General features: G+C 66.1%; 6 protein-coding genes across 6 annotated transcripts; 2 read left to right on the top strand and 4 right to left on the bottom strand.

The window, feature by feature from the left end:
* Positions 1-1029: 1029 nt before the first annotated feature.
* On the bottom strand, positions 1030-1873 carry EMIHUDRAFT_199845 (hypothetical protein; the record flags this gene model as incomplete). Its single annotated transcript, XM_005791783.1, has 5 exons — positions 1030-1147; positions 1313-1512; positions 1587-1633; positions 1702-1753; positions 1832-1873. 5 exons carry the CDS (start codon positions 1871-1873, stop codon positions 1030-1032), a joined length of 459 nt encoding a protein of 152 aa, XP_005791840.1.
* A 2866-nt stretch (positions 1874-4739) lies between these two features.
* Positions 4740-10198, top strand: EMIHUDRAFT_97644 (hypothetical protein; the record flags this gene model as incomplete). The annotated part of the gene is made up of 13 exons (XM_005791784.1): positions 4740-4924; positions 4985-5036; positions 6308-6918; positions 7117-7288; positions 7379-7417; positions 7564-7659; positions 7812-7977; positions 8011-8131; positions 8395-8420; positions 8518-8726; positions 8854-8907; positions 9179-9643; positions 9884-10198. The coding sequence occupies 13 exons, from the start codon at positions 4740-4742 to the stop codon at positions 10196-10198; spliced, it is 2511 nt and encodes an 836-aa protein (XP_005791841.1).
* A 256-nt stretch (positions 10199-10454) lies between these two features.
* Positions 10455-11375, bottom strand: EMIHUDRAFT_199849 (hypothetical protein; the record flags this gene model as incomplete). Its single annotated transcript, XM_005791785.1, has 2 exons — positions 10455-10640; positions 11013-11375. 2 exons carry the CDS (start codon positions 11373-11375, stop codon positions 10455-10457), a joined length of 549 nt encoding a protein of 182 aa, XP_005791842.1.
* Positions 11376-14964: 3589 nt separating this feature from the next.
* On the bottom strand, positions 14965-16606 carry EMIHUDRAFT_62759 (NADH-cytochrome B5 reductase; the record flags this gene model as incomplete). The annotated part of the gene is made up of 6 exons (XM_005791786.1): positions 14965-15093; positions 15173-15280; positions 15594-15664; positions 15749-16018; positions 16234-16357; positions 16409-16606. 6 exons carry the CDS (start codon positions 16604-16606, stop codon positions 14965-14967), a joined length of 900 nt encoding a protein of 299 aa, XP_005791843.1.
* Positions 16607-17276: 670 nt separating this feature from the next.
* EMIHUDRAFT_199852 (hypothetical protein) lies at positions 17277-18752 on the bottom strand (the record flags this gene model as incomplete). The annotated part of the gene is made up of 3 exons (XM_005791787.1): positions 17277-17444; positions 17688-17823; positions 18157-18752. The coding sequence occupies 3 exons, from the start codon at positions 18750-18752 to the stop codon at positions 17277-17279; spliced, it is 900 nt and encodes a 299-aa protein (XP_005791844.1).
* A 1495-nt stretch (positions 18753-20247) lies between these two features.
* EMIHUDRAFT_433371 (hypothetical protein) lies at positions 20248-22508 on the top strand. The gene is made up of 6 exons (XM_005791788.1): positions 20248-20965; positions 21143-21285; positions 21561-21599; positions 21802-21843; positions 21916-21966; positions 22141-22508. Exons 1-6 carry the CDS (start codon positions 20281-20283, stop codon positions 22183-22185), a joined length of 1005 nt encoding a protein of 334 aa, XP_005791845.1. The 5' UTR covers positions 20248-20280; the 3' UTR covers positions 22186-22508.
* The last annotated feature ends 2379 nt before the right edge of the window (positions 22509-24887 follow it).

Below are 24887 nucleotides of genomic sequence, written 5' to 3' on the forward strand. Positions count from 1 at the left end.
TCCGAGTCATTGCCATTTCCAAAGTCAGCGTCGCCTCACTTGGCGTCTAGAGGGTCGCCGTTTCCACCCTCACCGCCGCCTCCCTCGCCGCCCCCACCCTCGCCGCCCCCACCCTCGCCTCCACCGTTTCCCCCACCGCTACCCCCTCTAAATCCTGGCGAGTCTCTTTCTGGCAGCATTTCCTTCCAACTTGACCTCGGCGCTCGCTCCCGCTTACGACACGCTCGATCGCTATCAGGCACGCTCGATCTTCCACAGGTTGAACGTGCCATCATTGAGGCCCTTTCGGTGCAGGGCTTTGCCTACTCGCCTACTCAATTTCTAGCTCTTCATGACAATGGCGATGGCCACACGGTGACGATTACCGTCAAGCTAGATGCTATCGATACAGAAGCGGTCAGGGCGGCGATGATTCCAGCTTTTGCCGCGTCCGGCGTGACCGTTGCCCGGACGGATATCGTTGCTCTGGTTGACAATCACGACGGCACGGCGAGTGCGAGCGTGATAGAGAGCGCGGGAGCTTCAGCAGAAGCAATCACAGCCGCGGCTTCTCTCGACTCCTTCTTGGCCTCATTGACCTCCGCTTTGAAAGTGGACGTCACCTTTGCATCGCCACCCGAGACGGCGAGAATATTCGTACTGCCTTCACGCTGATGTTTTGTGAAGGTTTCTCGTTGTATTGTTTTAGGAGTCAAGGTAGTAAGGTAAGGTAAACACGTCTCCACACACACAAAGTGGTGGGGCAAGGGGGGGCGACCCTCGCATCTCCACACCCGGACACGGGCAAAAGCCCCACGGCATTCAAAGTGCAAGCACCGGCCCGGTGCCCTCCCTCCCAGACACAGGACCCGCACACAACCCTCACAGCGTGGACGTCTACGTGTTCAGAAACACCACGCAGCGAGGCGAGGATGAAGGGGTAAGGGGCTGTATGTGGGGCAGAATCGTCATCTGACTACTCCATCTAGCCTGGGGGGTCGCAGGAAGGGGGGGGGGGGGGGAGAAGGGGTAAGGTATGGGTGAGGCCAGCTAGTCGGACACCCTCCCGTCGTCGGAATACTCCTCGGAGCGGTCGGCGTCCTCGTCGTCGTTCTCGCCCGACGCGGAGGTCGGGCGAGAGGTCTGCATCGCCTCGCCAGCCTTGAACCTGAACACGGCGTCGGCCGGCGCCGAGGGGCCGGCGGCCATCATCAGGTGCATGACCATTTGGTCGCGGCATGCCGCATCAATCTTGCCGCGCCCGGCCAGCTCGTTCGCGAGCGACCGTCGTCGCCACGGTCCGTCTTACACCTTGCTGGGGCCGCGTCGATACCCGTCGTCCCTCTCCGGGGGCAGGAAGTATTCGACCCCGATTTTGGACCCGGCCTGGCTGCGCGTCTGCGCGGCTGCAGTCCGCAGCCCGGCCACCACGTACTGGATGTTCTCGCGCAGCTGCGCGCGCGGGCGCTCCGCGCGCTCGGCCTCGCTCGCGGCCTCCTTCGCCCGGCGCTCCTTCTGCCGGGTCTTCTTATCCTTGCGTGCCGCGGCCTTTGCCGCGAGCTGTGCTCCTTGGTGAGCTCCTTCTTCTTCGGCGCGGTGCGCTCGACGTACGAGCGCTCCGCCGCCTGCACCGACTCGCGGTCGCCCCCGCGGCCTTCTCGTGCTTCAAGTCGACCTCGATGGTCGCGTAGCCAGGCCTTATCACCCTGACCTGCGACGCACCTGCGACCCTTGCGATCATCACCGCGTCCTCCAGTTGCGCGCGCGATCGGAGCTATTCCAGCGTCTGCTGCGCATCCCTGGCAGCACGACGGTCGGTGGCCGGCGCTTGCGCACCAGCCCCGTCCGCCACCGGTTCCGCGGCCGCGGTCCCTGTCATAGCTACGCGCGCCATGGATCGGCGACTCCGAAAGACCAACTACGAGAGTCAGTGCACACAAACCTCAACCGCTCGAAAACCACAACCACGAGAGAGGACAAGAGGACAAGTGACAAGTCAAGATGTGCACAACTCTAGCCGATACGTTCTCGAGAAGTTCACTAGTCACTAGGACACTTTATGATTCACACTACACACTTCTGTATAAAGCCGTTATGGAACGAGATTCTCTATGGCGTATGGGACCTCCGGCCCACACGTGCCCCGCGCGCCGGGGAGATCTTCATTCTTGTGTTTTGTTCTCTCACTTATCTCTGTATTACTGGGCTGGGTTTTTAGGCATTGTGGGGTTGGCACTCCCATCGACCCTCATGACCTCCTGCGGTCTCTGAGATGGACACCAGTAGGTGTGGGACCATAGCCAGGGTACACTCGAAGGCTGGGTAAGCAGTAGAGGTCGATACTCGACGCGTCCCACATGGTCTGTGTCGCTGTCGGCACGCTGTCGACAGGACGTCGAGCGACACCGGTGGCAGTGCCACCCAGGAGTGGTCGGGCGGTCTCCCGTCATGAGAGAGCCACCATGTGATCCGTATGATGATTCCTGACAACCGCCTCAGTCAACTTTCATCACAGTTCCCGCTCTGAGAGGAGCTGCGGGTCAGTTCGACAGCTGGAGCTGCGTCGCCGGCGTGCAGCGGCCTGCCTCCGGAGGTGCCTCTGAGGTGGACATTTTTTGGTCACCGCGAGAGAACGCGTTCGAATTTTTACTCCGGAACTTCAACTCTGCACGCGCACCGGCCAGGGCTACAATAGTGCCAGTGAGGCGGAGGCGCGAGTCGGAAGGCCGCGACCGTCAAGTGTTCCCCCAATTTTCCTACCTACCCCGGTGGGTACAATCGCTGTGAACCCAGCCACGTAATCTAGATAACCTTTTATTACAATTTAGATACGGGGGCCCCCGGGAATGAAGCGCGTTTCAGGGCGCGCCTCTATTTTTATGCCACAAGAAACTTGTGCGAAAGACGAATTGCTCTCTGGCACTCTGGGGGGTGCACCCCTGCCCGTGCCGCCCCACGTTCTCACCACCTCATCCCCGCATCTTCGATCTTGGCCGCACAGCCCTCCCACCCCTCACCCCCCACACCACCGCCCCAGCCCCACCCGCCTCACTGCGTGCGCGGCCCGTCGTTGCTGCCACCGATCGGGCCGTGGTTGATGATGGGTGTGCCGTTGGCCGAGCGCTGGATGCCGTCTGCCTCGTCGATCCGCTTCTGCCACAGTGGCCGGTTGTCCTCCACCTCCTCGACCGCCCCCTCCGCCGCCGCCTGCTCCGCCTCCTGCTCGGCCCACTTTGGGTCCACCTCCACCGCCTCTGCCGCCAGCCGCGCGAGCTCGGCACGCATCGCCTCGGCATCGACGCGGCAATAGACCCGCCGGCCGCCTCCGGGAGCGCGCGCGACGCGGATCTCGCTGCCGACGTGCGCGCAGTTCCACCGGTTCGGCGGGAGGGCCTCCTCGGCGCCGTCGCGCTGCGTGTAAATCTCGACAATCCTCAGCCCGCCCAGCGGGTCGGCGTCGACGTGGAAGCCGCCCTTGACCGTCGTGGAGAAGGCGCGCCCCACCCTGCTGTCGGCCACGACCTCGCACGTCTCCATGAAAGTTGCCGGCTTGCCGGTGAGGACGTCCATCGGGTCCGGCTTGGAGAAGGTCTGGAAGTGGCCACAGAGCGACAGGTGCGGCGCCGAGGCGCCCGCCGTCACCCCCTCCCTCATCGCGGCGTCAGCCTCGGGCGCAAGCAGCAGCTTCCAGCAGCCAATCAGCTGCTCGCGCACCGCCGCCGGCCCGAGCAGCTCGGCCGCCGAGCCAGCCTGAGGAGGGGAGACGGGGCGCGCACGGGGTGGAGCGGACGGGCGCGGCGCGGGACGGACGGCGGCACTCGCCCGCTCAGGGATCTCCAGGCATGTGCGGCTGTGCGGTGTGAGTGGGGCTCTCCGCGCGCGCGCCTCCATGCGCTCGAGCTCCTCCTCCAGCGCAACTTTGGCCTCGGGCTGGTCGATGGACTCCCAGCTCGCGAGGTCAGCCGCGAACAGGTGCTCCCACCGCACGCGGGGCGGCTCGGCCGGCGCCTCCACCTCCTCGGCAGTGACTGCGACCGCCTCCTCGGCCGGCTCTGCCACCACAGCCTCCGCAGCGCACAGCCGTACGGTGGCGCGAGGCGAGGCCAGCGGAGGGCGTCCAATCAGGAGAGAGGCGGACGAGAGAACGAGAGCGAGCATGTACACACACGTGCTTGCGGGAGCTTGTGCGGGCTGCAGATCGACATTCTCGATTTTCTTTTTTGTTGGATTACTACCGCGGACCCGCCTTGCGAGTTGCAGACCCGGAGGAGGCCGACCCAGCTCACCCCCAGAGAGGCCATGCCCAGGGTCAACCATGAGAGGGGGGGCCGTTTCCGTCCGTCCAGTTCTGGCCAACCGTAACCACTATGTGGTGTGATTTCGAGGATAATTCGGCGTCGCGAGCTCGCGACGCCCCGTTTTCGGGCTCCGGGGGCGCGGGGTGGGCACCGTAGGCGGCGGGCGGACGGGCGGGCCGGGCGGCGAACTGGGCCGGCCGTGGGGCGCGAAAACCATGCAAAACGCGTATTTGGTGCGAGCAAAAAAGTTCGCCGTTTTTCTCCGCCGTCTCAGATCTGCGCCGTTATACACCGCAGCGCCGCCGGCGCAGATGTGCGCGCCGCCGGCGCAGATTTGGGGCCCCACACGCTCAACCCAGACGCTCATGAGTCTCTCGCGCTGGCCGATCTGCAGCGCCTCTGCGCGGCAAAAAGCCATCCGACCAACCCAACCACGCGGGCACCCCTCCTGAGGTGCGAGCCATGATGCTCAACCCAGCGTGCACCAAGTCGCTCACATTCCGTGAGTTCGTCAACGGGCCGAACGTCTCCAATTCGACTGCGATATCGAACTCCGACAACTGGACCGGTGCACCAGCCGCGGAGGACTTTGGCTCCCTCGATGGCATCCCTTCATCGACGGACGCCTTCACCGCCGCCGGCCCTGGGTCATTCATCGCGGCCTCCGACTGGCTGCCGCAGCTCGCACCCTAATCTATCTGCCTTAGGCACGGAGCCAACGGAGCCATCGCGCACGCCCGCATCGTGTGCGGCTCCGAGGTCTCCCGCCGAGACCGGCTCGGCGCGGCTTTGACTGACGTGAGTCGTGACTGACTGATGAGTGCTTGCGATGGATGATCTTATTCTAGGCCACCCCGAGACCGACCCAAGACTGACCCGAGACCCGAGATCGACCCGAGATCGACCCGAGATCGACCCGAGATCGACCCGAGATTGACCGATCGACCTGATATCGACCCGAGATCGACCCGAGATTGGACACGAGCGATCCACCCAACAATCTATGCCCCAAAAGCCCCCTGCGGGGGGAACCCCCTCACCCCGAGTGTCCGTGTCCTTCGTGAGTCACCGATGGGGAGCGGGGGGGGGGGTGCGAGATGCACAGGGGAGGCTGGGGAGGGGGGGGGTCATGGGGGGGGTCCACTCTGAAGACTGCCGACCGCGGGGGGGTTTCTCCCACAGGGTTTTCACCCTCCGCGTGAGGATCGGCGCGGCGAGGGGGTAGGTTCGAATTCGCCGCGCAACATTTCACCCCCACAGGACCTCGCCCACCCCCCCTCATGGTCCCACCTAGCACCCAAACGAGCCTTCGCACCCTCTCCTTGCGTGGTGTCCCCCGCAGGCCCGCTATGTGTCGCCGTCTTCGGGGCACGCTATCCTGTGCAGTCAGGGCAAGTGGGGGCGGGGGGCAGTCCCTTTGACGTATGTATCTCTGGGTTCTGTCTCTAGTCTCGGAGGGGGGCTTGAAGCTAAGAATATTTTATTTTATTTTTTTGGGACGTGGCTGCACCCGTGCAGTAAGCTTGCCGTCGAACTGCGGCTGGCGCCCGCGACGATGCTTCGCCCAGGCCGGGCACGATGGTGCCGCGACGAGCGGCGTCGAGGCGACGGCCATCGATGGGTCCAGAAGACTTGGAGACACTTCTCGACCAAAAAATCAAAAAAATCGAGCACAATTGCGTTACATGGGCATGGCCGGGGTTTCTGCACCGAACGATCTTACTTTCGGTCTATCGAAAGTGTTCATCGATAATTTTCTTTCAGTGGGGCATGCAGGATAATTTTCTTTCAGTGGGGCATCGCAGGCAACGATTACGCCTCTAGCCGTGCTGGGTGGCAGCGGCCACGAAGCCGCCGCCGAGCCCGCATACGACCACGTCGACGGCGAGGCGGAGGCGGACAGAGACGAGCCCACATCGCCACGGTCGCCGCGGAAGCGACGCGCCAACGCAGGCCAGAAGCGAGCTAGCTCTTTCTCATTCTCCGACGACTCGCCTACGTCCTCACGCCCCTCCTCGCGTGGCGCAAAGGCCGGCCGAGCGCGGGGCGGACAGGTGAAGCCAGAGCAGAAGCGGCGGCGGTGTGTGGGGTCCGCCGACCAGTTCGCCTATGGGTGGCAGCCACCGCCGCGTCGGGAGCGGGGTTCTCGCTCCCTCGGCGAGCTGGTGGAGGCGGAAGACGCGGCCGCCTTCGCCCTCATATCCGACGCCCCCTCCCCCGCTGCCGCCGCCGGCGGCGGCGGCTATGCCGAAGGCGGGGCGGCACCGCACGGGCGGCCGGCGGCGGAGAAGTCGGAGCTCGACCTCAAGGCGGACGCCGAGGCGCGCGCTGCCGCCGACTCGCTCCGCGAGGAGGCCGTCGAGGAGCTCGACCTCGAGTGGGACGAGTCGCGCCGCGCGATGCTCAAGATTCTGCAGGAGATGTGCTCGCCTCGCCACCTCTCCTTCTCGCGGCCGTTCCTGTCGCCGAGCGAGGCTGCGGCGGCCTCGCCGCCGCTGCTCACGCTGCTGCACGTGCGCGACCGCTTGCTCGCCGGCGAGCTCGGCGACATCTTCGCCTTTGCGTGCGCGGTCCGGCACGTCTTTGCCTCGTGCTACCTCGCGCACGGAAGCCCTCTCAACGGGGGCGCTGTCGCGAGAAAGTGCGAGCGGCTCGACCTCGTCTTCGAGCAGGCGAACCTCGGCGAACCTCGGCGAACCTCGTCGTCGAACCTCGGCGAACCTCCGAACCTCGTCGAACCTCGGCGAACCTCGGCGAACCTCGGCGAACCTCGGCGAACCTCGGCGAACCTCGGCGGTTGAGCCTCTCTCCTCGAGCAGGTCGTGCTGACGCTGCCAAGGCAGGTTCGCGCCCGCGCCTCCGCCGTCGACGCGGACTGCATCGTGCTCGGGCTGCCGCCGCCTGCGCACTCGGACGGAGGCGGCGGCGACGAGGACGGCTGCGATGCGGAGGGGAGACGCCGCTCCTCGCGCGCTCGCATCGAGACGCAGCCGCCGAACACCCTCGCGCTTGTCGAGGCGGAAAAGGCGCGGGAGTCGCCGGGAGCCGGGAGTCGCCAAGGTTTGACCAAGAGTCGCTGAGATGGTTGCACTTGGCGCAAGGCGCGGCAGCGCGCGGCGGCCGACGCGGAGCGGCGCGCGGTGCGCGAGCGGCAGCGCGCGCTGGCGGAGAGTTGGGTCGCATCGCTCGACGCGGCGGCGATCAGCGAGGCCCGTCTTCACCGGGGCGACACGTCCAGGACACGTCCAGTGTCTGTCCGTGACCCGTCCAGCACCCGTCCCTACAGGTGCGCTCGTCCGCCGATTGCGTCGCCGCCGGCCAGTTCCTTGCCTCGTTTGGCGACCACCTCGGCTTGCCGCCCTTCTGTTTGCCTGAGCTCGAGGTGCGCGAGATTCGCCGAGATTCGCCCGAGTTTCGCACGAGATTCGCACGAGATTCGCACGAGATCGAGGCTGGTCTCGTTCCCCCCTCGGACTGGTCTCGCCCGCCGCGTCGCGTCCATTCATTCGTCGAGAGCAATGTTCGCCCCTGCAGGTCGGCCTCGCATGCCTGCCGCGCGTCTCTGCGTACCTGCTGCACGCGTGTGCCGCCCTCCTCCGCCTAGCGCGGCTGCCGCTCTCGCACAGCGTCGACGGCGAGATCGAGCCGAGATCGAGCCGAGATCGAGCCGAGATCGAGTTGATCTCGAGAGAGGGCGCAGGTTGACCTACCCACTTGGCGGCGCGTTCCCCAGGCTCGCGCGCGGCGTCGGTCGAGGAGGTGCTGGCGGGCGCACTCTGCTACTGGGACGGGCAGATGGCACTCGCACGGCGACTCGACGAGTCGGACGAGGCCATCCCGGAGCAGCTCGAGCCGTACCTCGAGGGGGGGGAGCTGCAGGCGAGATCCGCCGAGAGCCTCCGAGATCCGCCGAGATGAGCTCGAGGATGGCTCGTGGACTCCCTGCCGACAACGAGCCCACCTCGAGCAACGAGCCAACCTCGAGCTGCAGGCCATCGTCAGCTCGCTCGGGGACGTACGCGAGGCGGCGCGGACGCTGCGGCGGCGCGAGGGGCGGCGCGGGTTGGCCGAGGCGGGAAGGCACCGTCCGTGAACCTTGTCGGTATCTGCCCCGTAGGCGCGAGGGGCAGAGCGGGCTCGCCGGTCTGCCGCCGGCGATGCGCGGCGCGCTGCTGCGGACCGCTCTCTGCCGCGCGCGGCGATGAGGTAGCCCCGAGCTTTCTCTGGAGCCTTGCTGCAGGCGCGCTGCTACACGCCCTCTGCCACGCGGCGCTGCTCGAGCAGCGCTCCATCGTCTCCGAGGCGGCGAGGCAGGAGGGCGCGAGTGCGGCGGCGCAGGGCGGGGGCCGCGCGCGCTTTCTCGGCCGCGACGCGGCGGGCGCGCACTATTTCCACTTTTCTCCTCTCGAGGAGCGCGTCTACCGGCTGGTGCCCGATCCGCGGGGCGAGGTGCGAGATCAGCCGCGATGACCGAGATCGCCCGAGATCGGCTGTGCGGGGATGCGGATCGAGAGCTGCTACGGGGAGACGGCGCGTCCAAGACACGTCCGCGGCACGCCCACGGCGCGCGGCGCAGGCGTCGGTGCTCGAGCGCGCGGCGGTCACCGAGGGGGAGCACATCGAGGTGGAGGTGGAGGAGGGAGGCGCCGTCCGCGGGGGAGGGGCCTCGTCGGACACGCGACACGTCCATGACATGTCCGAGACACGTCCACAGGCGCCGTCGAGTGGCGGAGGGCCCTCGTCTCGCGCGTGCTCTCCGGCGGCCGAGGGCGCTTCGTCGCAATCGTGTACCACGCCGACGGAAAGACGCTCGACGAAGAGTTTGTCGAGGCCGTGAGACATGCGCCCAGTCTCGGGCCCGGCTGGGGTCCCCTCGGGGCATCTCGGCTCGTCTCGGATAGGTGTTCAGCGAGCGCCAGTGCGGCAAGGAGTGGCGGCTGCCTCCTAAGGGGCGCGGCAAGGCGGCGGCTCAAAAGGGCGGCGCGGGCGGCGGCGCCAAGGCCAAGGCCGCCCCCCCGCCTCCAAAGCCTCCGCCCCCAGCCGGCCGACGATCGGCGCGGGGGGAGGCGGCGGCGGCGGCGGCGGCGGAGGTTGTGGCGGCGGCGGAGGCGGCGGCGGCGGAGGCAGCGGCGGCGGAGGCGGCGGCAGAGACGGCGGCGGCGGCGGCGGACGCCTCGGGCGATGGGGTGACTTTGCAGGCTCCGCCGGCTGCTTCGGCCGCCGGCCCTTCCTTCTCGCTGGTGGACGTGCCGGCGCTGCTCGCTCGGATCGGGAAGCCCCCCGAGGGGAAGGCGGGCAGAGGGCGCGGCAAGGCGGCGCCCGGGCGCGACAAGCGCGACGACGCGCTCTACCTCGCACTCGAGCCGGTCGCGGCGGCGCAGGAGGAGGCGGCGGCCGCTAGATGCCGGAGAGACACCTCGTTGGAGCACTCAGCCACCACCCGTGTCATTCCAGCCGGCGCTCGAGAGGGGGCGCACCATTCCGCCGCCAGCGGCGCTAGTGACTGTACTCGGTAGCCCCCCCTGTCCCTTCACGCGAGGTGCAGGCATGCGCCCTGCACGATCTCTGGTCTCCGCCGCCGGAAGGTCCGTGTGCTGCTGCTGTAGGCTGCGGCTGCCGCGCAGCGGTCCTGGTCGGGCGCGGCGCAGCGGCTCAAGAAGGAGGAGGAGGGAGGGGCGGACAGTGGCGCGGTCGTGCAGCTGGGGAGCGCGCGCGAGGTCGACACCTTCGAGAGGCGCATGGTCGCTTGGCTCGAGGGGGCGCGCGACCGGGCGGAGGCCATGGACAGCGAGGCGGCGGGCGAGTCGGCGAGCGCGGATGGCGCTGGTGTCGGCGCGAAGATCGCCGAGGCGGCGGCGACGAGGATCAGCGGCTGCGGCGGCGATGCGAGCCGAGAGAGCGAGCTCGACGCCGCGCTTTGATCCGACGAGAGACACAGTGGCGCGGCGCCGCCGGCTCTGGCAGCTGGTAGGAGGGAGAGCAGAGAGAGCAGGAGGACGGGGCAGGAGGACGGGCGGGCAAGCGACGCAGCCGGCGGGGGAAGCGAAGGGCGGCTCTCGCCTCTCTCTGCGCGCCTCCACCCCCCACCTGTGGCCCGGGACGGTCTGGTGCGAAATGGAGAGCCCGTCGAAAAAAAAACCCACGCCGCAGGGAAACGAAAAGGGCAAAGAGCGCGCCTTACTCACCCACCACCTCGCGAGGACACCTCTCGAGCATCCGGCGCATCGCGCTCCACGCCACGTCGCGCCGCAGCGCCTCTGCGGGCACCGGCTCGCCCTCCGCCTCGGGGTGCGCCTCTCGCCACGCCGCCTCCTTGCGCTCCAGCGCGGCCGTCAAAGTGGCTCGCATCGCCGCGGCGGGTGGCTGCGCGCCGAAGCCGATCTCGGGCCCGCGCGCGCGCTCGCCCACCTCCCCGCCCGCGGCGGGCGGCGGCTCGTCCTCCCCTCCGATGCGCCGCGCCTTCTTGCTCGTGCGGCCCGCATCGCCCACGTCCGCGTCCTCGGCCGCGTCCGCACCGCGCGCCGCCGCCGCCGCCGCCGCCGCCGCCGCGTCCTGCGCCGGCATCCAGATCTCGTGCCTCCACCGGCATGCGCCGCCGCGGTGGCACTTGCCCAGCTGGTACTTTCGGCAATAGTCGTCCGGGATCGAGCCAAAGAGGTCCGCCGGCGCGGCGCCCACCGCCGGGCGCGTCTTCTGCCAGTCGGGACGGCGCGAGGCGGCCGCCGCGTCCGCAACCTTGACGTGCGCCCACTTGCACGCCGCGCCGCGCGAGCACTTGCCGCGCGCAAAGTCAAAGCACGGCCTGCCCTTGGCGGCGGCCGAGGCGGCGCCGGCGCTGCGGTCCTCGACTGCGCGCACGTTCAGTGTCCGGCCTCCCAGGTCGGACTTGTCCAGCCCGGCGATGGCGGCCTGCTGCGCGTCCGCGTCGGCAAAGCGCACAAAGGCAAAGCCGCGAGGCTTGCCCTCGGCGTCGACGGCATGCGCCGCCTCGAGCGCGTTGCCGTACGGCTTGACGAGCTTGAGCAGGTCCTCGGTGGTGGAGGTGGTCGGGAGGCCGACCACGATCACCTTGTGTAGTTCGCGGGACGAGCGGCCCATCGAGGTAGGTGGGTCGTGACTCGTGGCTGGCGCGCCTAAAAGAATTTTACAAGCACTCCCTCGCACGACACTGGGCACAGGACTGGGCACGGGACTGGCTCGCACTGGCACTAACACAGGTAAAAGAATTGCTGTTGCCGCGTCCTTCATATAGGGTGGATAAAGCGCCTGTTCACGGCATGGAGGGTGAGCCACACCGAACGTACCGAGCGAAGAGCCGAGCGGAAGGAGGACGGGGAAGATGACTCCGAGGAGGACGAACCAGTGCGCAGTGGAAATCCAGTTGTCAGATGTCACGATGCACCCGAAGGGGACCCCAGCGCCGGCATCATCCGTGAAGGCTCAAGTGTTCGAAGAGAGAGTGGACCTGAGCAACGATATGACTGGGTGGCAAATGATCGCAGTGGGCGTCAGAAGACTCGTCCTTGCTCGATCGAGGAGAGCTCGATAGACTCGAGGGGCCAGGATACGCCGCGAGGAGGACGGAGTTGCGCCGAAAGGCGAAAGAAGCCGCGAGAACAAGGGACCGGCAGGCGGCGGCGTCACAGGACGAGGCAGAAGAGAACGACGCGACAGAGGAAGGGAAATGACAAGGGAGAGAACGACGAGAGTGGGACGACCGCGGGGTGGCATGAAGGTTGCAGCGAGAAGCGGCGAGAGACTGCGAAGAGAGATAGGAAGAGGCAGACTCCCTAGGGTGGGCGACGGCTAGCGCACCACACACCTCTCCTTAAAATCCCTGTGTGTGGTGGCGGCGTGCCGTCCTCCCATCCCTCCCTTGGGTTGTCTGTTTTCTTTCTTTCTTTCCTAATCGTCCTTCCAATGATCCTGCTCGTGCAGGTGGGGACCCTGTCCTTCTCCTATACCTATTCCTCGTTTGGCGTGCCCGTTTTATTTATTTATTTAATCGCATTCGTGCTCCAAGTCCCAAGTGCCGCCAGCGCACTGGCACTAACACAAACGCTCTCTTTTATGTCCCACCATGCAGAGCGCATCTCTCTCTCTGTTGTGCGAGGCGTGAAGCGCGCCATTCGCTCTCACCTGGCAACCCTGTCTGCACGTCTCGCGCGCGCGTGAACAGGGCTCCAGCCTCCAGGCCCCACAAATGACGTGTGAGTGTTAGTTAGAGTTGTTTGGTATTGCTAAAAGTCTCTCTCTCTCTCTCTCTAACACATAAATAAATAAATAAAAACGGACACCTCTCTACTGTGAGGTGGGTAAAAAAGAACAGGTCCCCCCCCTTGCGATCTTTGTTCGGTCCAGAGGGCCGGGTAGGAGGGGTCTAGGTTACCTCTACCTCTGAGGGCCTGCGGCCCTCTTACCTTTACCTCTTGGGCAGCCGTGGGCCCTTTACCTCTACCTCTGAAGTAGCCGTGATTTACCTGTGCGTGATCTCGAGTGGGGGATCTCGAGTGATCTCGAGTGATCTCGATGTGATCTCGATACTAAGTTAACGATAGAGCATCTGCGATTTTCACTCGCCGCCGGCGTACGATAGAGCATCTGCGATTTTCACTCGCCGGCTCGTGGAGAAGGAAAAATAAAATGCGCAGACGCACGAGTATTTCTGAGATCAGCTTCGGCGAGTGGCAGACATTTCAAAAAATGGGCGCCGCCAGGCGCCCCGCGCTGCGTGCCCACCATGCTCCATGGCGGTTGGGCGCGCAGCGAGGAAAATTTTGGATCTCGACAGGTGTGTGTTCTTCTTGCTTGGGCGGACCTGATGCCGGGGTAGGTAGGGTAGTTCTGGGCCCTCCCGTCGGGGTTTTCCCTCTCTTCAAGCTGGAATTTTCCCAGCAAAAAAAGAAAATTTCCGCGGAAATCACGATGTCAACCCTCCCCAAATGGGTGATCTGATGCTTGTAGGGCTTGAGAGTGGCCTGCCATGTCACAAGAAGGACTGTGGTTGCAGGAGAGTACCACCAACCACCACTCTAGTTGGTATAGTACCCCACCTTCACCCAGCCCGTGATTTCTTTTTTTAGTTTCCCATAAGTAAGTAAGGTAGGTAGGTAGGTAGGTAGGGGCAGGGAAGAGGCCGGCCGGGGTTTTCCAGAATTTCAGCATCAGGTCCGCCCAAGCAAGAAGAACACACACCTGATCTCGACAGCGTTTTCTAGAAATAAATGGTCTCTCCTCGGCGCCATCCGCTCTTCGGCGCACTGGCACTGCGGAGTTCGCAGCCTGACATGCTGCCTTCCCTTCTACACTTTCAAACACAACGCAGGGCTCAGCTGTCAGTGCCCAGACCAAGTCGATTTGTACCAAAGTTGGTAGACAGTGCCAAAAAACGAGAAACCCTTCGGGTCGCTCCTCATCGCAAACCCTGTCAGCAGAGTCCTCCTACGGGAATGTACGTAAGAGCCACATACACTGAGAGAGAGAGACCTCTCTCTTTTCTCCCAGTAAGCTAAAAATACATAAATTGAAAAACCACAAAATCGAAATGGCTCTTAAACCACGCACCTGGTGTCCGCACTGCCGCATGGTGCGAGCCGCCACTCATAAGAAGGTCTCCGCTGCGATGCTTCTGCTGTCTGCGTCAATGCAGCAACCCATCGAGCGCGTCACTATGACCTGACCCCTCTGATAACCGACGCCGCAAACGGCAAGCCTGCGTCCGTGTTGCATATGCTCTCCAGTCATGTTCGCATTGCGGTGGATGCCAATTCGAGCCACTCGAGCAATCATGCACAATCAATGCGCCGAAGAGCTGAGACGCAGATTCTTTGCACCGGGTCAGCAGGCAGGCAGTGCAAGGTCAAGTGGTCGCGGCACTGGTCATTCGCGATGCGGTAGGCGATGCGATCAGCCGCCGGCAAGCGGCGGTGAAGCCTGGTCCATGGCCGGGCAGGCGCGCCGCAGGCGAAGCGCTCTCGCGGGGCCTTCGCGGGGCCTTGCGTGCGCGTCCGGGGGAGCCCTCAGCAGGGCACGTTCACGCGTACGTTTACCTCCCCTCACGCACGTGGGCTCCGTTTACCTCTACCTCCGGCGGTCTGAGACAGGTTTACCTTTACCTGAGGACCCCCACGCCAGCCCTACCTCTACCTGCGCCCCCGCCCTCCGGGCCGACTTTGTGCAGGGTTCTTTTTGTGTGGGCAGGACACTAAGTAACCCGACACGGGGCTTACTTCGCTTTTACACCACACGGGCGGGCCGATTTCCCGCGGCGCGCGGGATTCGCTCTTTGGCGGGCGATTCGTCCCGCTTCTCGCTCTTTTTTATGTTTACGCATTACGGCAAGGGGAAGCCGCACAAAAGGAAACGGGGGTGGGTAGCTCTATGTACAGCACTGATAGTGTTCGACCAACACGAGGAACGAGCGCCAACGACAGGCTCGCGAGCGCTCTCAAGGGGCTGGGGAGGATGGAGTGAGGGCGGAGAGCTCAACCGGACCGCGACAGAGCGTGAGGAGGCGTGGTGGGCGCGTGGCGTGACGTGGGGCATGCTCCAGAGCAGAATGCGGCGGCGGGCTGGGCGGGAGCGGCGCGAGCAGACCTGCGCGGAGTCGGGCACCCTCCCCGCGGAGGCGCCACGGCGGGCATTGCGCAAATGCGCTGGCGACATGAGCGCCGCCGTCAACCATCCCTCAGAAGGCGACGTACGACTTCTTGCTGTAGCCGAGCTTGTCGAGGTTGGCTATGCACGCAAACTTGATCATGGGCGGCGGGCCGCACCTGCAGGGGTGTCGCGGACGTGTCCTTGAACTGTCTGCCGCCTCTCGGCTAGCCTCGGCTAGTCTCGGCTAGTCTCGGCTAGTCTCGGCTAGTCTCGGCTAGTCTCTCTCGCATGAGGACGAGTGTGTCGTCGGCGGGAGGGGGCAGGTGCTCCGAGATCATCTCCTCGGTGATGAAGCCAGACGAGAACTTCCAGCCGGCGGGCGGCCGGTCGAGCGTGTAGTGCACCTGGGCAGGTCAGCCGAGGTCAGCCGAGGTCAGCCGAGGTCAGCGGAGGTCAGCCGAGGTCAGCCGAGGTCAGCCGAGGTTGCGTGTGCGTGTGCGTGTGCGTGTTGCGCATTCGTGTGTGTGCGTGTGTGCGTGCGGCGGCGGCGCCGCGGCGGCGGCGGCGGCGGCGGCGGCGGCGGCGGCGGCGGCGGCGGCGGCGGCGGCGGCGGCGGCGGCGCTGGGCGGCGGTCGGCGGCGTGAGGTGCGAGCCTTGAGGCGCGAGGCGTGCTTCGCGGCGAGCTCGTCGAGCATGTCGCGGACGAGGATGTCGGACTCTGTCTGGTTGGCGTACAGCAGCGAGATCTGAGTCTTGTCTGACGGGTCTTTGAGGATGGCCGCCATGACCTGCGGCGGCGGCGGCGCGGCTGGGCGTGGAGAGCAGCTGGGTGTCGTCGCGGCGTCGCGGGGAAGGGCGGGAGGAGGGGAGACAGGAGGAGGAGGAGGAGGGTAGGAGAAGGGGTGTGGGGGAGGAGAGGAGAGGGGATAGGAGGAGGAGCGGGTTGGGGGCCGTCGCCTGCAGCATGGGCGTGATGCCGGTCCCGCCCGCCATCATCCCCAGCCGCTTGCAGGCCAGCTCCTTGCTGCCGCTCTTGAACCGGCCGGCCCCGAGGTACTCGTGCATCCCGATCGGCCCTTGGATGTCCATCGTGTCGCCGACCTTGAGCGAGTCCATGTACTGCGGGCGGGCGAGAGCCGGGCCTCGGGCGGGTCGGGCTGGGGCAAGGCTGGGGAGGGGAGCGGCGCGCGGCAGTGCGCGGCGGCGAGGTTGGTTCCAGTAACGCTGTAAATTGCGCGTCTTCTGAACCATCAGCACCGAGGGAGCGCGTCCGGACGGTGTGTGTCGAGGAATCGCAGCCCTCTCGCGGGCGCGGGAGCGGGCCGCGAGAGCGGCAGAAGCTTATCGGAAGTGTCACGCGCCTGTGACATCTTGCCGCCGTCCGGGAAGCGGTCGATCACGCCGCCCTTGTACACCTTGATCACCAGGTCGACGTACCCCACCTCGTCGTCCGACGTCGTCGGCGTGTACTTGCGCTCGATCTCCTTCTCCCCGTCCTCGGGGTCGTCGCGGCCGTTCCACTGGCCGTCGACGACTCCCTTTGGCGCGGGCGCAAAGAGTTTGAAGTGCTTGCCGACGGGTAGGCCGAGCACCGGGGTCGCGTCCGGGAGCACAAAGCGGAACCGCACCGTGTCGTGCGAGATGTTGGTGCGCTCGCCGAGCGTGACCGTCTGCCGCGACTTGTTGAGGAACTTGGCGCCCCGAGGCTTGCCGCCGCCGCCGCCGCGCATCGAGACGAGGAAGACAATGGAGAGGATAACGATGACCGCGGCCACGAGGACCGCAGGCTCCATGTCCATAGCAGCGAAGCCTTCCGAGACGGAGCCGCGCAAAAAGAAATTACGATGGCGCGGCTTGGTTGGTTGGTTGGCCCCCACTCTAGGTTGGTTGGTCCCGACTTCGCGCACTCACATCAAAATGGGTCAAAATGTGGGCTATTTCACGCCTCTTCACACTTCAGGCTCCCAGATCCATCCTATCACCACTGTCCATCCTGAAATTGCGTCAGGAGGGTCACAGTGGCCTGTAGACGCGCTGGGTTGCCAGGGGAACGAAGGATTCCCCCGTTACGACCTTGCGTGTTGAATCGACGCGGAGCGAAGAAGTTTTTTTGACCCGTGGGCACCCCTCTCTGGACTCTGGCAGGAGGACCCTGGCCGGCCCAGGAAGGAGGTTGGTTGGCTGGTCCCGCACTTCTTCGCGCACTCTGCCGTGCCGCCCGGAAACAGTTGGTTGGTTGGTGGGGTCCTTTGCGCAGTGTGCGGTGAAATGGGCTGGCAGCTTTTGGTAATTGATACCCCCCCCCCCCCCCCCCGGGGAAGGTGCGCTGTGGCCTGTGGGTGCGCGCTTCATATAGAGCTCCCCGGCCCTGGGTGTGAGTTGCCACAAAATACACAACAATCAAGCAGTCAATGCCATACGAACTGCTGCTGTCCCGCTGCTGCCACGCGCCTGCTGCCCCCCCTCGCGGCACATACGCAAACACGCGGCGGCGTACCGCGAAGGGCCGGCGCGCATGTGCTGCACGTGCGCCGAGCCCTCAAAGCGGAGCGCGTAGACGGGGCCGTCCTCCTCCTCGTCCTCGGGCTCGCTCTCGCTCCCGCTCTCGCTCCCGCTCTCGCTCCCGCTCTCGCCCTCGTCCGCCACCCCGCCGCCGCCGCCGCCGCCGCCGCCGCCGCCGCCGCCGCCGCCGCCGCCGCCGCCGCCGCCGCCGCCGCCGCCGCCGCCACCGCCGCCGCCATCCGCGCTTTCCCCCGCCTCGAGGCCTCGGAGCAGCGCCGCAGTGCGCTTCTCGCCGAGCCTCTCGGCGACCTGCAGCGGCGTCCGGCCGGCGCCGTTCCGCGCGGCAACGCTGGCGCCCGCGCCTTGCAGCGGCCCAAGCAGCCCGAGCGAGCCGTGCCTAGAGTTTGGACCCGCGGGTATGGACAGAGCATCGTGCATCGCACGCCTGCGTCTCGCGGAAGGCAAGGGCTGCGAGTACAAAGAGCACGGAGCATGCTACGCGTCGTCTCGAGCGCATGCCCGGGGATAGGGAGGGGGGGCCCGCATCTAGCAGCCGCGCGTAGCCGCGACGTGCAGCGGTGTGTTGCCGAGCCCGTCCGCCTCGGCCGCGCTTGCGCCCGCGGCGAGCGCGGCGGCGGCGGCGGCGGCGGATCCCTCGCGGCAGGCCTCGAGCAGCAGCGACTGCGCGTCCTCCGCCGTCGCCACCGGGAAGGGAGGCAGGAGGGGGCCCGCCGCCGGCGCCGGCGCGCAGGCCGCGCGACGCGCCTCGAGGAGCGACTCCAGCTCCGCCGCACGGCACGCCCGGTCCGCGCGCGAGTAGATGTAGAGGGAGGCGCAGCCGGCCGCCACCGCGCCGCGCCGCCAGTGCGTCTCGAAGTGGCGGCGGCGGGACGAGAAGGGCGAGAGGAGGGCGAGGCAGAGCAGCTCTAGCACGAGCAGCAGCTGCAGCAATAGCCAGCGTGCGCACGCGGGCCGCGCCGTCACGGCGGCGGCGCCAAACAGCGGGCGGCACGGCGCGGAGTCAAAGATCTCGGCTCGGACGCGGCGGCGGAGGAGGCGGAGCAGGGCCGCGTCGGAGGCGGAGCCGTCAAAGCAGCCGTCGCCGACGGCAAAGCTGGCGTCGCGGAGGGCCTCCCACACCAGGGCGCCGCCGCCGCTGAAGACGTGGACGACGAGCGGCGTGCAGGGAGGGAGAGAGGCTAGGAGAGCCGCCGCAGCTCGGAGCATCGCGAGCCCCGTCGCGAGAAGCCGTGGTGTCCGCATGGTGTCCAGCATGCTGGCGGTGGCGCGCACGGTGCAGGCCCCACCGTCGTGGTACAACATCGAATACTCTTTCAGCTGCGAGTGAGTGGCGCCGAGCCAGCCGAAGAGCATCACCACGGCCGACGGAGCGGAGGAGTCGCAACGAGTGACTCGCACATCGCACATCTTTTGCTGCCTGCCGCAGCTGCAGCAGCAGCAAGCAGCTCTGCTACGGCCGCCGGGGCTGAACTACGTTAGCGTTTTATTTCTCAACTAGTGTGGGACCTGCGGCGGTACCCGTCTCTGTTGTTCGGGCAGTGAGTCAGTCACGTCAGTCAAAGCAGTCGTGGCACGTGGAGCAGTCGCTGCATGCAACGGCGCCGCCACACGCTCCGGACGACCCCGACAACCGACACACCACGCACAATGGGAGGCTATCGCGCACGATCGGGCATCGCGCCGCAAACAACTCGCCGCACAGATGGGGGGGGAGGCAGAATCCCACACACACCGGAGCAGCACAGACACCTTACACGTCAGCGCTCGCTCGATGTGGCCGGCGCTCTCCCCTCTTCTATCGCCTTTTCAACGGCGGCGTGCGGCCACGCGCCGCGCCGAGCCGGTCTCGGCGGGAGACCTCGGAGCCGCACGCGATGCGGGCATGCGCGATGGCTCCGTTGGCTCCGTGCCTAAGGCAGATCGATTAGGGTGTGAGCTGCGGCAGCCACCGTTTCTGTACCCGCTCGATCACGTGCAGGCCGTCGGAGGCCGCGCTGGATGGCCCAGGGCCGGCGGCGGTGAAGGCGTCCGTCGATGAAGGGATGTCGTCGAGGGAGCCATCGTCCTACGCAAACGGTGCACCGGTCCAGTTGTCGGAGTTCGAGATCGCAGTCGACTTGGAGAGTGTGTTCGGCCCGTTGACGAACTCACGGAATGTGAGCGACTTGGTGCACGCTGGGTCGAGCATCATGACTCGCACCTCATCCTGGGCGAGGAACTCGCCCAGGGACCAGCTGTTGGCGTCGCCGTTTTGATCGAGCTGCATCCACTGCATGGTTTCGTAGTCAAGCGTAAACGCCCAGGAGTTGGTGCCTGGGTGACTTGCTGATGAGAGCGCCTTCCAGGCGGGTAGTCGTGCCCCTCACCTACGGTCATACGGCGGCGTCAGAGGGGGGGAAGGGGCGCGAAGCGTGAACATGGAGGCAAGCAGGTTGGTTTCTGCACCTGGCCAAAGCCGGCGACCTCGAAGTTGTCGTAGCTTGTGCGGGTATCGCTGAGCGTGAGAGGGACCGGATCGGCAGCAGCATGGGCGGCCGCGTCAGCGGCCGGAGAGGCCGGAGAGCCATCCGACGGAGGCCGGTCGTGCATCGGCGCGTCAGCCGCAGGGGCCGGGGGGGCGGCGGCATCCATCGCTGCGGGTCGCTGCGGGCCGACGATTGTGGACTGATCGATCGTGGCGGGCGGATTTCGGCTGGGACGTTCTACGGTTAAACCAAGAACGTCGGCGCGGACACGAGAGACTTATAAGGGTAGAAGTATGTTGGACGGATGTTGTTTCGCTGCAGAGAAGTCGGTTGAGCTCTCCGCCCGCGCAATTTCCTCTTTTTCTGTCATCACCAGGACGAGTCTCGTGGGCGCCACCCGCTCCTCCGCTGCAACCATGGGCGCCGTGGCGGACGCCTTCAAGCTCCTCTTCGCGTGCGCCGGCATCTTCGCCAGCTTCTCCTACTTTGCCGTCCTGCAGGAGGACGTCTACAAGAAGGAGTACGGCGGCTCGGACAAGGTCAAGGGCGAGAAGTTTGCCTTCACCTTCCTCGCGCTGACGGCCGAGCGCGGCATCAACGCCGCCATCGCGCTGCTGGGGATGGCGGTGCTCGGCGGCTCGGGCATCAAGATCCCGCACAAGGAGATCTTCAACTCGGGCATCTCGCAGATGCTCGCGATGGCCGCCTCGAACGAGGCGCTGCGGTACGTCTCCTTTCCGACGCAGGTGCTGGGCAAGTCGTGCAAGATGGTGCCGGTGATGGCGGGCGGCATCCTGCTGGGCGGCAAGTCGTACGACCTCGTCAAGTACCTGCAGGTCGCGCTCATCACGCTCGGCGTCACCGTCTTCAACTTTGGAGGCAAGAAGAAGGGCGGCGGCGAGGACTCGGCGTACGGCCTGTGGCTCATCGCGGCGTCGCTGGTGATGGACGCGGTGACGGGCGGGCTGCAGGACAGGGTCAAGGCGTCGACCAAGGCGCTCAACCCCTCCGACCCCAAGGCCAAGCCCACCATGCACGAGTCCATGTTTTGGACAAACGCGTCGGGCTGCTTGGTTGCCGCGGCGCTCGGCCTAGCGACAGGTGCGCCACCACTCGGCACCATTAGCGTTTACCGCCGTACCTGCCACCACTCGCCGCCGCTCGCCGCCGCTCGCCGCCGCTTCCGCCGCCGCCCCGCCGCCGGCAGCAGCGACTGCGGAACGCCGGCCGGTGACGGGGCGGCGTGTGGGCTGCTATATGTGTGTGTGTATCTGCTAGGCCACCTGACGGAGGGGTTCGCCTTCTGCAGCCGGCACCCGGAGGTGCTGCAGGCGGTGCTCATCTACTCGCTCGCCTCCGCCGTCGGCCAGAACTTCATCTACTACACCATCACGCAGTTCGGGCCGCTGCTGCTGTCCACGGTCACGGCGTAGTTGGGAGAGAGAGAGAGGGAGAGGGAGAGAGAGCCGCGACGGCCACGGAGTAGGCGGGAGAGAGCCGAGGCGGGAGAGAGCCGAGGCGTGGTCGAGGTCGAGAGCGGCGAGAGAGCAGAGAGAGAGAGAGGGGGGGAGGGGGGAGAGAGAGAGAGAGAGAGAGAGAGAGAGAGCCGTCACACACACACACACACACACACGCACACGCACACACACACAGCCGAGACATGGCCTTCGAGCGAGCCTCGCCCTCTCTCTTCCAGGTCACGACGACGCGCAAGATCTTCTCGACCGTCTACTCGGTGCTGCGAGAGACAGCCGAGATGCAGTCGAGATGCAGCCGAGATGCAGCCGAGATGCAGCCGCGACAGCTGGTCGGGAGGATCGCCGCGCGCTGCTGTGCGATCTCTCGGACCGGAGACGCGTCCACGCGACGTCCGCGACACATTCGCACCCCGCCAGTCCCTCCTTCCTGTTTGACGAGTCGCACCCCTCCCACCCCAGGTGCTGCGCAATCCGTCCAACTCGCTCGACGAGATGCAGTGGGTTGGCTGCTACCCTCGCCCTCCCCGCCCTCCCCGGACCCTTCTCGGACCCGTCCTCGGACCCTCCCTGCAGGCCGGCTGCACCCTCGTCTTCGTGGGTCTTGCCGTCGAGCTGCTCGAGAAGGCGCCTCCCGCCTCCCTCCTCCCTTGGCGCCTCTCCCTCTCTCTCTCTCTTCTCCGTCTCGCCTCTCCTCGCTTGCCGCCTCTCCCCTCCCTTGCCGCCTCCCTCTCTCTCTCTCCTCTCGGCCCGCCGCTGCGAATGCGACCCACTCTCCGGTCTCCGCCCCCGTCGCCACAGGCGCTCCCCTCCAAGAAGCCGGCCAAGGACCCGAAGAAGCTCTGAGACGGCGGAAAGAGGCGGCCTCGGGAGAGGAGGGCGCCGGTCGCGCCCGCTCGCTCTGCCCGCCACCGCTTCGCGCAACGCCAGACCTCGCTCAGAACCGCATGCCCGCTGCCTCCTCACACCCGGCCTCTCGAGACATCCGGCGAGGCTGCACATGCGCGCCGCCTCCTTCCGATGGCCTTAACGGTCGAGTGTGTGCAAGTATTAGTGGTCCGCAGAGTGGGCCGCCCTCGGATTCTTTAAGTTTTCGGTACGAACACGAACAGGGACGGACGCGCGGGACGGGGACGGTGCACAATATATATCTTGTATATGTATGAAAGAAAGAAAGAAAGAAAACGCACGCAGCGGCCCTACCATGTTCAAACTCCGCACTTTAATTCGAACTTTCTCGCCTCGGCTCGTGGGGCTCGGGAGTAGTCAAGCAGGTGTGCGGGGTGGGCGGGAGGGGGCCTGGGAGCATTTTTTTGCATTTCCGAGGCGAGCGTGGGCCGTGGTGGGCCCCTCCGGGCCTCTCTCAGCAGCACGGAAAGTAGCGCGCGACAGAGCGCTGTTCTCGGCCCCCTGAGCGTATTGGGACGAGCCAGACTAGCATGCACATCGCCTTGGCACGTAGGACGCACGACTTACCCACGCACACCCCGGTGACAATCTTGGAAATCTCCCGACAATCTCCCCAAATCTCCTCCCGCTCTCGCGAGTAGCGCGGCGCAGCGGGGCGCGTTGATGTCGATGAATGCAGTGTGGACTCCTTTTCGACACTCTCTAGCACCGGTGAACACACAGGCGTTGCTTCCGAGGTGGTAAAAATCTGTGAATGCCCGCCGAAGTTGTCGCGGTTTTCCGACTTGTCTCGTGCTCGAGCCATGCCGAAAAGAGCGGGCGCAGGCCTGGGACAGCGTCGCAAAAGCGGCCAAGGAGTCCGTCCCGGCTCCAGGCCAGGACCAGATCGCCGCTCGGTACCGCCAGTTTGCGACTCTGTGCCTGCGCAGTCGTCGCTATCTCACGCTTCCGATCTCGTCACAACAGGCGCCCTCGCCGAGTGCAACGTCCTCGCGGCCGCAAAGCCGTGCTGGCTCGCGCAGAGTCGGCGTCGCAAAGAACCTGAGAGCGCCGCGGCATGCTACGGTTGGCGACGTCCTCGGCGAGGCCATGGAGCTGCATAGCACGAGCGACGAGGGCCGCCGCGACGGGATCTACAACCAGAGAGAGCACGGACGCCGAGGATCGCTCTCCCGTGCAGCGCCGCAGCGGCTCGTCGGCGGCTCGTCGGCTGCGGCCTCGAACGGAGATCGCATGGAGGTTGACGAGGAACCTCCCTCTCTGAGCAGTGCTCCAGCGGAGCCTGCGCAGCAGCAGCAGCAGCAGCAAGCAAGCGTGCTCACGCTGGTGGCAGACATCGGACGCCTCGAGCTGGAGGAGGTTGGCCACCGTGCCGCCGCTCGCGAAGCGATTACAGCGACAACCGGGACGCAAACATCAGGCGTGCCGACGCCTCGCGAGCTGCGTGCCCAAGCCCGGCTCGACTTGCAAGTCGTAGGGCTGCGCGAGGAGGAGCGGCGGCGGCAGCGGCTGCACGCGGCGGCAACGACGAGGCTCGTTCGAGAACTGGCGCTGAAGCTCTCGAACCCGCTGCGACACTTTGGCGGGGGTGCATTCATTCAGTTGATGATGTGCGAATTCGTCATGCGGCCAGAGGTACAGGGCCGCTCCGGCCGCTCCCTCGGCGTAGCGTTTCGCTCGCAGCTGCTGCTGGTGTACGAGCCCAGCGACGTGCCGACGCTCCCGGGCCTCTACAGCCTCGACGTCTTGCAGGCGTCGCTCAACACTCCGCTGTTGCAGCGGGCCGCCCTGCAGGCGATCGACGACGTGAAGCTCTTCTCGCTCCACCTGCCCGGCGTGCTCGGCAAGGTGGAGCCGACAGAGGCCGACTCGCTCCTCGGCCTGTGGCAGCGCGCGGCGGAGGTGCGGGCAGCGGAGGCGCGCCGGCCGCAGCGCGGCCGGCCACGCCATCGCATCGAGTTCGCGCTGCGTCAAAACATGACGGGTAATCGTTACTCGGCCGCCCTGCGCAAGGCCGTGTACTTGTACCGCCACAAAAGCGGTACGGAGCGCTCAATCTCGATGCGCGGCGCTGCGTCGCTCGCTCGGGATGGCGCCACGCTCCTGTTCGACATCTCGGACGACGATATCGCACGCGTGCATAACATCATTGTGCATAACATGCAGGACCTCTCACCGTGGGCCGACAGCCAGGACGTGCAGGCGAGGGCGCCGATCTCGGGGATGACGATTCGCGCCGGATCGCTCTTCAACCGCTTCAAATCGGGAGCCCCCACCGGGTGGGTGGCGAAGCTGTTCGCGGGCGAGGCACCGACGGAGCGCAAGCTGGTCATGCAGCGCTTTACCGACGGCAGCGAGTTTGGCGGGCACTGGCACCAGCTCCTCTTCTTCGTCGACCAGAGACGGGTGCTCTACCACGAGCCCTATGGCGGCGCAATCGACTCGGGCATCGCGTCTTGCTTCCACCGGAGCCCCGGGCCTGCCGCCGGCTGGGCGCTGGAGGTGGTGGATGTGCAGCTGCAGTCTTGCACTCACGAGTGCGCGCTCTGGGTGGACTTTGTCGCGGAGGTGGCTGTCGACTACGTGAGGAGCGACCTGACTCGCTCCTTCAGCGAGTACCTTCGCGGGTGCGCTCTCCC

This window comes from Emiliania huxleyi, assembly GCF_000372725.1.
Source record: "Emiliania huxleyi CCMP1516 unplaced genomic scaffold EMIHUscaffold_11, whole genome shotgun sequence".
Taxonomy (NCBI): domain Eukaryota; phylum Haptophyta; order Isochrysidales; family Noelaerhabdaceae; genus Emiliania; species Emiliania huxleyi.